The following is a 12463-nucleotide window of genomic DNA, read 5'->3' as shown; positions in this document are numbered from 1 at the left end:
CAAACTCAGATATCTTATCTATACTAGAACTGAATTTACAGCTGCATTGCAAGGATACTTGGGATAAATTTTTAGCATAAATGGAAAAGAGAGAAAAAATTGATAACAGACATCTGCTTAACTTGATTACTAATTCAAGGCAATCAGAAATGAAAGCTCAAAATGTTCTTTTTATTTCCTCTCACCAAAAGTAACCGTTTACAGCCAGCTATAAATTGTCAGCTTCCCCACGTGTCTAAATGACAGTACGGGGCTGGACTTAACACATGCACCTGGCGTGAACCGCAGATTACTTGCCATCATCCACAATTTGACTGTTTACAAACAAGCTATCTCTTCTTTTTGGAAAACCTGGTGTTTCTAGATTTGAACCCCTAAATTTCAATTCCGAGGTAGTTCTATAGTTGGGATCAACAGAGGAAGGCCTAGAATTTGTATCAGCAGAATTTGATCTATAGGCACCCGTCGTTCCACCAGAATAGCGAGATGGAGAGACATACCTTCCAGATGTACCTCTGAGGCTGCTACCCCTTAGATCCATAATATCTGCATTCCTCGATGATTCAGGATAAGGTCTGTCACCCCTCGATGATTCAGGATAAGATCTTTCACCCTGGCTGGATCCCAATGGAGCCCCACTTGTAACACTCGTAGAAGTGAAAGGATCATCAGGTCCCCAGGAGGTAAGAGCTTCCTTTTTCTTGGCAAAAAAATAATATGCAAATAAAAGGAAAACGATGAAAAATAAAACAGGACTCGTCCACAGCATAGTGTTGAACTCATTTTTGAAAACTGGAAGGTTTGAGCGATATACCCCCAAGTAACCACTTCCCAATCCAAGAACAACGAGCTTTTCTTGATCACTGGCTACTAAAGGAATAACCTTTCTAATTTCATCATTTAGTTCCAAAGATTGAGAGTTCAAAAATGACGCTATAATCTCATCATGACCAGCAGAGAACAAAAGCCTCGGTCCGCCAGACCTCACGTAATGCAGCGATGACACGTTATACAGTGATACCCTCTCCCGGTTAGCAATAAGCAGATATCCTTTAATTGACTGAAAGGATAGAGGCTCAGCCATCTCTAACTTCCTTCGGGATCTAACCCTGCACTTGAAATTCATATTATCACCTAATAGGAGCACATGAATCAGATCACCATTAGAGGTAAAGCCGTATGCTTTCGATCGTTCAGTTGCATCAAATACATAACTCTTAGCAATAGAATTGTTTAAACCTTCACATTCAGATTCCCTAATCTTCATGGTCCTCAAGTCTAATGACCCTGCACCAGTCTCGGTTAGAAATAGAAGCCTTTGTTTCAAGAATGCAAGAGGCCTACTCTTTGGCGTTGTCACCCCATAAACAGTGCCATTCTCCCTAAAAACTCTAAGTTTCCCTCCAATATCTGTCGACAAGATATACCTATTTCTCCCAACATGATGCACCTCCAAACTTAAAATCGAAGACCCACCTTCCTCAATATCTGGTGAAGCAAATTTTCCTACAGTTTCCATATGAAGAGCAGCCCTATCATCACCATCAGGCATTACCACCTCCCAAATCCTATGCATCAAAATCCCACCATTCTCATGCCCCGTAACAACCACACTCTCATTCTTATAAACGGACAAGTACGACACAAAAGCTGTTATTGGTGAACTCAACGACGTCTGAAAATCAACCAAAACTTCTCCATTTCTGGAAAACGCATACACCTTCCCGCGGTCATCCCCAATGACAACATACTTACTCAGTCCTTCAGCATCCCTAAATGGTAACACATTGATACTAGTTGCATCTGATCCTAATCTCACTGCTGATATAAACTGAAACCTCTCCAACCACATAGGACTATACTTTGTAACTACCACTTTTCCCACTCTCTCCCCATCTACTACCTTATTCTCTAAACTACCCTCATCTTGAATCTTCTTCTTCTCACCCAAAACAAACTTCTTATCTTCCAAGATTTGACCTTTAGGATAATCCACTAATCTTGATTCTAACTTAGATACAAGCAAACCAAGATTTTCAACAAGCACCTCTAACTTTTCTAATTGAATTTGGTGTCTTTTTAACACAGCTAATGCATCCACATGTTCAAATTTCTCTTCAACCTCAAGATTCTCCAACTTGTTTTCTTCTTCAATTACAACTGATTCAGAACTAAAAACCCATGATTCATGAAATAACAAAAGCAAAGTAAACAAGAAAAACTTGCCTTTATATGAGCTTGCCATTGCACAAACTGATATCAAAGCTATTGGGTCATTAGCTAAGTATACAAAGTTCAGATCTTGATTCTTGTTTGATGGTCGTTTTTTTCTAGATTTAATGTTCAAGATTTAATTTCTTTTTTTTTTGCTGAATATTTTTTTATTTTTTTTTCGCTGAATATTTCTCAGTTGTTCATCAAATTTATTTATTTTTTGGCCTCTTCACTATAGTACTGTGGTTTGGTGGATTTAGATTTTAGGGCAAACGAGGTTTTTTTTTTTTTCAGAATTTTTTTTTTTTTTTTTTGGTCTTCAGGGGAAGTCCAAGATTGTCACTGTTAAGAATGAGAGAGGATCTTGTACGTTGCAGTCCCATTGTATGTACGGTGTACCAGTAGAACTTAACATGGGTGTCTAATAAGTGGAAAGCTAATTAGATTAAATTAAAAAGTGATTAAATTGTTTATTTATTTATTTTGGTAATGAGGAAATTTTATTGATTAAATAAAACTTTAAGACGCGTTATATAGAGAGATTAATATGTGATATGGTACTTATAAGTCTCTTTTAAAAAAAATAATAAAAGTAGAAGTCTGAGGTACATCGTTAAGTTTTTAAAAAATTTAGCTCACATATTTTTTTTGGCTAACTGATCCGCAACTTTATTAACTTCTTTCGATATATGCTTGATTGATGCTCTTCTTAGCTCATCCAATAGGAACCGGTGATCATTAATTAACTTTTGATAAAAGCAATAGGTGTTAGATAGTATGTCGATGAGCTCAAGCTCTTTGCAATCAATCGCAATTACTTATTAGATTTTTTGAAGAGTAACGTAAATTGTAGTAGTTATGTTTCTCCCGTCATTGTTTGAAAATGAACCTGAGTTTTATAAAAATTGAAAAAATTGATTTGTTTTACATTAATAGGATACTGGACAGGAATCGGTAATCATCAATTAAGTTTTGATAGAAGCAATAGTTGTTAGATAGTAAATCGATGAGCTTTTTGTAATCAATCTCGGTTACTTATTAGACCTTTTTAAAGAGTAATTTTTAAATTGTAGTAGTTACATTTCTCCCGCTATTATTTGAAAATGAAATTGAGTTTTATAAAAATTAAAAAAATTGATTTGTTTTACATTAATAATACTGAACAGTATGTTAAAAATATTATTTTAAGAATATTTATATACTTCATTTACTCATTCAAATGGATTAGGTAGGTTTAGATAGGGTTAAAAGTCGAAATGACATACTATCATTTATGAAACTTATATTTTGCGCTCTGACCCAAAAAATATTTTTCTCATCTTTAAGAAATTTATTTTTAGATGAAAAACATTCCTAAATGCCAAACACACCCTACATGTCAAAGAAATAGTCAAATGTTGGATCATTTATCCCGATGACTATAGTTCCACATTATTCTTTTCAAGAAAAAAAGGAACAAAAATATATTCTTTCTAGAATGACATAATCTATGATATGAACTAATTTTTTGTGTGAACCTCAAACGTCTATAAAAATATACTATTCTGAATTACACGTAAATCAACAAACCATAAATTTCAATTCGTTTTTGACTAATATGACAAGAATGATTCACATGAAAATCACGTAGATAATATATATATATATTAGTGTAGTATATGTGTGTTGCACATGTATGTCACGTTAATAATATTAAATTGAATATTATAACGGCTTGAAAATTCTTAATATTATTTAAGTCTATGTAATTTTTTGATTTTCAATAGGACTCTAGTAAGAAATTTTTTATATCGAACCTACACAAATTTAAGTAGATGGAACAATATTAAGAATGACCCAAATATACATTTTATTAAACTTAAAAATTATTATAATTCCATTAATTCCATTCTTAGCCAAAATAGATCATAATTTGTTTTTAAAAAATATACTTTTATAAAATTCTTTGGAAATTATTGTCAAATAACATAAATTTTAAAAATTCAGCACTTTGTTTTTTTAGAAAAATGAGGATAAAAAGATTACTCTTTCAACTTCTATTAGAATAATAGCATGCACTTTGAATTAATAACTTGCTAATTCAATTTATTGTTAATTCAAATAATAAAGGAAGAAATCTGAAATAATCTAAAATAGTTAGTGTAACTTTATGCCGAGGACAATATGGTGTCACACAATAAACTAAATTTTAGATATCTAATAAAAATGAAAGAAATAAAAACAAATACTACTCTCTGGTAAGTGTTGTTATTCTTGAGAGTTAAAATTAACAAAATTTCAAATTCTCTAATATGGCAAATAATTTGCAGCATGTAGTTCGGATTTATAAACTAAACATATAGTTGATCCTTTTTATAAACTAAAAATATGTAGTAAAAAAAAAAAAAAAAAACCTTAACTAAATTTATTCTTGGCAGTTAAAATTACCAATTATGTCTTCTTTGATGTTTGTATTAGTGTCTCCAACCCTTCATCTCTATAAAATCTACAAATGATACTAAAGAGAGTATCATGTAACACTTTTTTGATGTTTGTATTAGTGTCTCCAATACTTTCTTCTCCTAGTTTGCAAATTTGATCAACATTGAATACTTAAGATATCCAAAATTTAAAGTAAGAATATAAATAGTACTTAGTAGCATCTAATAAAAGCTCAACATGGATTATAGATCAATACTCCTTACATGAAATTGGCAGTATTAAGTGTAGCATCTATCTATGTATGCCAATCCACACCTGGACCACAGGCGAGAAAGAAAGATCTACTTTCATTTAGAGAGCGGTCATTTGAAAAAAAACATATTTAAAGAGTGTATAGGTCATTATATTCCCATGCAATAGTCTAAGTGGTCTTTCTTCTGATCGAATTTGGACAGACAGAGATGAGAGAGCATTAATTCTATGTTAAATTCAGTTGATAAGACATAATAATGCATCAAAATTAAGCTAGAAATAGATGCAATTTTAACTGCAGCAAGTTGCACAAAAAAAACATGTTGATGATAGTGATTCTTTTCGTTTTCTTCTCTTTTTTTTTTTGAGAAAATTGCACACCCTATTCTTTTTGGCTTGGATTTAATCATGGAATTTGGAAAAACGTCATAATAAAATTAAGTTTTTACCTCCAAAAAGAGGAACAGGTTGATGTAGTACCAAAAAGGCTGGTATTGCTTAACGACGAGTTTGAAACTGTCATAAGATCATGAGAAAACAGTCAATTTCTACATTAACTATATATATAACCAAAGAATTTGTTTAATCAACTTAATTACAGGAAGAAAACAACTGCGGAAAATCATATCAATTAATATTTGAAGAAGCAGAATTAATCCACATAAGATGAACAAATACCGCGACAATAGGTTGCCAAATTTTTAATTAAAACTTAAAAATTGATTTTGAACAACAATGACATGTTAGTAGTATGCATAGACAGAGAAGATTTAAGTGTAATTGTGTGAAAGAATGACCTAAAAAACTTTAAAACGCTAGACAGAATTAATGAATTTTTTTTAAAATTATAACTCTTATAAAAGTTTTAGAATAGGCAAACAAAAAGATTCCCAAATCAAAATAAAAAATTAATTTTGAATATGCATATGATTTGTATTAAAATACCTCCAACGAAAAAAAAAAGACTCCTCTAAACTTGAAAATTTTTTAAGACTCCTAGTGCACTTTGATACCAAAAGTGATGGTAATTGTGACCAAGACTAATTAGGTACTTTGACTTTGGAAATTTTTTGGAAAAGGGGTGTTTTAATCTAAGTAAGGAAAAAAGCTAAATTTGTGAAGGAAAATTTTAGTGTGTTTTTTGGTTGAAAGAAATGAAGTAGGAAGCAAATGAGATTTAAAACAATGGATGTTTTAATGAAGTAGGAAAAAAGCTAAATTTGGAAAGAATTTAATTGTAGGAAAATTTTAGTATATTTATTTTGAAGAATTTAATTGTAGGGAAAAGGGTAAAAGATGGTTTTGTCTAAAGTGCATTGTTTTAATAAAGGATAAAAAGTTCAATTCTTTCACACTTTTAATATATTATTATTATTATTATTATTATTATAGATATAGATATATACACACACATTAATAATAATAATAATTAATAAAAGCAAATTTGATAATGTTGCGTGCACATGGTATCGGTTGGCAAGTTAATTTCTTCAAACTTGACACTATATATCTGTTCTTCCATATTTCACAACAAAGGAAAAAAGAAAGATAGTAAATCAATGAATATATACCATCTCATTATTGGTCTTAGTTAATCAAACAACCAAAGGAATATAAACCCTTGATATTATAGCTTCTGTAAAAACATACTCAGATAAAGCATTCAATCAAATTTCTCACTGGGGCATGATACATGATAGTTTTCTGAAAGAACAATAACTGGAAAAACAAATAGAAGACCTCTCAATTAACTAAAGAAGTTAGCGAGTGTTATAGAATAATCAATTCTATTATACAACATATCCAGTGAAAATCCACAAGTGAGGTTTGGAGAGAGAGCATATGCATAGACCTTACCACTACCTCAGGGAGGTAGAGAGGCTATTTTCGAAAAGACCCTTGACTCAAGTGTAAAAATCACGCATATCCACAATTTCCTCTGCATAAAAAACCACTACAAACACCAAAAACACAGAGACTAATACGTTCAACAAAAAAACATGCTCAAGAATATAACAAAAAATACCAAAATATTCTTGAATTTTTTTTGTATTTTACTCTTGTCACTCTTCAAGAACCATTCAACTCAAAAAATTACAGCATGAAAATCAAAACCCAAACATACCCACAATTTCTTTTACTTAAAAACACACTACAAGCGCCAAAAAACACATACTAATACTTTCAACAAAAAAACATGCTCAAGAATATACCAAAACATACTTGAATTTCTTTTGTATTTTATCTTGCCACTCTTCAAGAATCACTCAACTCAAGAGATGATCAAATATATTTGTAAAATCCTAGTTCGAGTTCACTTTACGTCTTACAATTATCATGATACAATAGTACTTTTGAACTGTCACATGTGCCTTTCGGCCGTATTATTGTTGTTTGATTTTCCATTCTGTAGGGGCAGTATGTGCATTAGAGCCCGCTTAATTCAAATTTGCGCCACATAAAACCCAATCGAGAGAAGCGCTTCCCAAGATATCGAAATCGAGACCTTTGATTAACGAATGAGCAGCCCCATCTGTACAAATATATTTGATTAACAAAAACAATCTATAATCTCCTTTTTTTACCCTTCCTGATCAGTTACTACTTCACTTAGAAAACTTACTAGGAGAGAATGTGGTCAATATACCTCTGCCTAGATCAAAAAGCATATACCTCTAGATTATGAAATGCCAAAATTAGCAAAAACTTAAATGCATCCTGTCTAGGAACATCTCACTGTACTACTCTGTAGTTCCTAAGATGGTCAAATGAACAAACATGAAGCTGTTCAGACAATAAACTGGCAACAGATTGATGCTAATGTACCAATCAAGTAGAAAAACTTCCCAGCCTTCTACGAAGAAAACACGAAATTAATGTAATTGGGACAACTACAAAAAGGCAAGAGCGCGAAAAGATTCTGATCGAATATCTCAAAAGCCATCATTTTGATGGAGTGTTAAAGGGGCAAGCTTCAGGCGAAAATCATTAAGCTGGGTAAAGCCAAAGCATCAAACATGGAAGCGTCTAAACGGAAGATGGAAGAAAAGAAATTGTGGATCAATACTAATAACAGCCCACTTGTGAATCAACAAATTGAGCTAGAAAACAATAGATGAAACCCAACTATGATGAGTAGCCAGAAGTAGTTGTATCTGAATTATTGCAGAAGAAATAGAATCACATTTCGAAGTCCCACGAAGTCTCGGCACTTAACTTCGGTACTTTGCTTTCCTCAAGCAAACAGAGAGATGCACAAATCTGGAGACAGGAAGAACTCAAGTCAGAGTGAGAGGAAACAAAACAAGAAGTGAAGAATTTTTTTAGATGTTTCACTTAGTTACACTAGTTATAAAATAGAACAAACCTTGAACACATGATCAAGAAGCAATGGTTTAATATTAAAAAAGAAAAGGACCGCCATGTGCATTAAGATCCCGCTATGCGAGGATCTGGAGGACCACATCGAATCGATTTCACAGAAGAAAAAGCAAATAACAAGCATGAAATGAGCTACCATTATCGTCACTAATCTGTCCGTAACAAAATAAGGCATGAAGCATACAAGGAAAGAAGAAAAAACTACACTAGCAAATCTTAAAAAAAAAATGAAAATAAGAAACTGTCCACTTATGAAGTTCATTTTACATCCTTAACCAGAGGATGTGGTCGAGTGCCAACTACTCCTTCATTCTTAACCGGTTTGTTAGGGAGCTTTTTACCCCCCGATGTGGGACTGGCGCAAATCCGGATTTAGCCGGGCCCAATGTGGGTAAAAAAAAAAAGTTCATTCTACAAGAGATGATCATTTTTTTATGATGAAGTATCCAATATAAGTGAGCGCATGTTTTTGAAGTATAGCATGCGGATATAATCTAGCTTGAAGGTTTATGTTCATTTTAGAAGTCATCAGAAACTGGGGAACACTCTATTAGTCAGTGGCATAGCCAAGATTTTCACTAAGGGGGTTCAAAATATGAAAAGTAAACACACGAAAATCTGAAGGGGGTTTAACATCTATTATATATAGATAAAAAAATAATTCTAATCATGCATAAACATTGTAATTTTGCACACAAAGGGCGTTCATCTACCTGGCTCAACCCCTGCAATAAGTAGTTGCCCAGGTAAAAACAAAAGCTTAAAAACAATTTCATTATGGTTCAACTATCAAATACTTCAACAAAGACTTTAACACAGAATACATAACAATAATGACGTGATAAACTATCATGGCGATAATAGATGTTATAATTTGTGCATTTCTTTGCACGTTCTGATAGCATATCGATCACTTATAGGTGTACATGGATGAGAACATTCTCTTTTACCATTAACAATTGGAGGCCAGTTTTCAACTGGTTCATCTGTCCAGAACAATCTAACTTACACACATTTATGGCGACATAATGGATCTAATCTGGATTTCCTCAAAAGCTATAACATTACTGCAAAAGATCATAGAGATATGTCTTGTGTCCTACTTATTTATCAAATCCAACAATGCAGTGACCTTATCAAATGGCTATCAGGGAAACAATACCAATGAAGAATGACTTTAATGGTCACTTACACTTATCAGGGGAAATTTTTTTTGGTGGATGCTTATTGATGCACATCAAATCAGAAAACTCAAACAAATGAGTCTTTGAATCAATATGACGTGAACATTTATATTGCTAAAAACATAAAATGAACTTCCATCTTTTCTTCTTCAACATACAACAACCTTCGTCCAGAAAAGAAATTGACTAATTGCTAAACGTGTGACATCAGGGAGGGATAGACCCATCACGCATCTTAGACTAGACATTGTCTGTTGACTCACAATAATGAACAAACCAAATAATATCAACAAATGTGTTTGATTAACTGAGCAAAAGAGATAAAAAAACAAGCAAAATCTATAAACATCACAGAGACTTTATACAAGTGCACTAGGATCCCTTCATCACTAAATCCTCATTAAACCCCAGGGTAAATTTACATTCCGACCACTTAAATTTAAAAAAAAAAAAAAGGGGCCAACCCATATTCTGTGGGTAAGGTCTGCAATGACACAGCCATCTGGCATTTAGGAAGAATTTTGGCACATGGACAGTGCAAATACAAGTGGAATATGTACACATCCAACACATTCTTTAATGTTCACCAGAAGAGAATTTTCTGGTTAGTATCAAGTAACTTTTAAAAGCAGTGTTGCCAACAATGACTATTGTTGGCAAATGGGATCAACAAGCTAGTGAGCCACCAAATTCACAAATGTTCAAAAAGATTAGAGCTGACAGAAATAAGCCCCAAAAACATAAGCAAGTCAATTGAAATTTCAGTGGCAACTGTAGAATAGTTTAGCTTCGTAATTCAATTACAATGGGAATTGACAACTGAAATATGGATGGAAAGCTCGAAAGTTATACCTTAAACGAACCATTTAACTTTGAACTCCTGGACCATTCGAGCCCCAAATTCCTGCTTGTTGTCTGATAAGTAGCCTTAAACACATCGTCCCCATAAACTTTACGTGATACCATGAAGTCCCACGCATTCTTAGCCGTATCATAGATGGGCTCGAAAGTAGTTATTCCTCCATGGACATATGTGTACTTCAATTTGCAACTTCCAGAGCCCATCACGTGATTAGCCGACACCTTGTTTGCGGAATCAAACACCAAAGTTCCATCCAATATTGTTCGATTGTCTACATGAAAATGGGTGTAATTCATATTCAATGGCTTCTCCAGAACCTTGATTGAGTTCATAAACTGAAACCTAATGTCCTGAAACCACACCACATTAATAATTAAGAGCTAGTGCCAATCTAAAAACACTACGTATCAATCAACTACATCTCAATCCCGTTCTAAATTGACAGCCTAAATTGAAACAGAATGTCCAAAAACTACAAAACTTTAAATAGTGAACATTAAGAGCTAAAGCGAAATGCTAAAACACAATTCAATCAATTAACCGACTACTGAACTACATCTCAATTCCAAACTAGTTAGGATTGGTTATGCAAATCAACTGTCTACTCCCTCCATCTCAATTTGTTTGCCTTAGTTTCCTTTTTAATCCGTTTCAAAAATAATGTCTCTTTCCTTTTTTGACAACTCTTTAATTCTAATATTCCACATGACATGTTTACAACCACAAGATTAATGACATTTTGGTACATTCTACGTATCTTTCATTTAAGACCACAACATTCAAAAGTCTTCTTTACTTTCTTAAACTCTATGCCATGTCAAAACCAGACAAAGCAATTCCAACGGAGTATACTTTACTCAATTTAAGTAGAGTAGCTTTCACTAAGCCTAAATTGAAACCGAATGTCTAGAAACAACAAAATTTTCAATAGTAATCATTTCAATCAATCAATTACATTTCAATTCCTAATTAGTTAAGATCGGTTACGTAAGTAATATAATGAAAGGTCAAAACCACACCTAAAATATCCCCAACTTTTGAATTCTATACCTAAACGGGCTGAACTATTAAGGGTGTGCGTTTCTACCTGAACTATCACCAACTATTTATCAATACACACCACTAACTATCAATTTATTCACTTCTCCTACACAAAATATCACCATCATTCGAGTAGAAAAACTGAACGATTAAGAGTTGAGGTGTGTTATATGATAGATAGTTGGTGATGCTTCGGCTAGAACTCGCACACCCGATAGTCCAGGCATGAAACTCAATAAAATTGGGAGACAATAGGCGTGTTTTTTAGCAATTGACTCTAAATTATATGTATATATATTCCATTTAAATTTAATGAGAGAATTTTCCACTAAATTGACAAATGCAGAGTCGAATTCCAAGACCTTCTTAGGGACGTTATAGTCAATGATAAATGAGCCGGGTTTCTCAACGGCGAGAGCTAAGCCGTTTAAGCTGGGACCTTTGACAACAGTAGCATCAGTCATGGAAGCTCTGAGCTTAAAGTCGCCGGCGTTGAAGGCGACAGTAGCGGCGGCGGCGGCTTTTTCCGGCTCATATCGAGCTTTCAATGAAGCCTTCATTATTGCTGAGGGGAAAATGGACTGTATATTTCTTTTCTTTTTTTGATTCGTTTGTGAGCGCGATAAGATGGGGAAATTGAGGTTTAGGAATGAGGAATTTTGGATGGGTCAAGCATTTCCGGCAGATTTTATAATTTGTCCAATTTAATGGAAAAGATAAAACATATAGTACTCACCTTACTAAAAATAAATATTTTAATTTAATAATTATCATTTCATAAAATCAAGACATAACTAATTAATATTTAATTTTATTTTTATTCTTAATACTTTCTTCGTCTTATTTTTCATCTCAATTTGACATTCCACATTAACTAAGAAAAAATAATTAATAATATAACTACTTTACCATAATACCTCTATTAAATAATATTTATATTTAAATTTGGAAAAAGAAGAATTAATACTAATGGTTAAAAAAAAAAAATTGTCTTATCTTGATTAATGAAAAATGATAAGTAAAATGAGAAATCAAATTAAAAAAAATTGGGACGAATAAAATAGGACTGAGGGAGTAATAAATATGAAGAAATATTAATATAGTACAA

At 32.8% G+C, this 12463-nt stretch overlaps 2 protein-coding genes across 2 annotated transcripts; both read right to left on the bottom strand.

The window, feature by feature from the left end:
• Window positions 1-150: 150 nt before the first annotated feature.
• Window positions 151-2553, bottom strand: LOC107867025 (uncharacterized membrane protein At1g75140). Its single transcript, XM_016713112.2, has one exon. The coding sequence runs from the start codon at window positions 2243-2245 to the stop codon at window positions 290-292; it is 1956 nt and encodes a 651-aa protein (XP_016568598.2). The 5' UTR covers window positions 2246-2553; the 3' UTR covers window positions 151-289.
• Window positions 2554-7791: 5238 nt separating this feature from the next.
• On the bottom strand, window positions 7792-12084 carry LOC107867023 (outer envelope pore protein 24B, chloroplastic). The gene is made up of 3 exons (XM_016713107.2): window positions 11718-12084; window positions 10305-10664; window positions 7792-8148 (listed from the first exon to the last, which is right to left on the bottom strand). Exons 1-3 carry the CDS (start codon window positions 11913-11915, stop codon window positions 8068-8070), a joined length of 639 nt encoding a protein of 212 aa, XP_016568593.1. The 5' UTR covers window positions 11916-12084; the 3' UTR covers window positions 7792-8067.
• Window positions 12085-12463: the final 379 nt, after the last annotated feature.

This window comes from Capsicum annuum, chromosome 4, assembly GCF_002878395.1.
Source record: "Capsicum annuum cultivar UCD-10X-F1 chromosome 4, UCD10Xv1.1, whole genome shotgun sequence".
Classification (NCBI taxonomy): Eukaryota; Viridiplantae; Streptophyta; class Magnoliopsida; order Solanales; family Solanaceae; genus Capsicum; species Capsicum annuum.
Note: the sequence above shows the minus strand (reverse complement) of the source record. Positions and strands in the feature narration are given on the sequence as shown.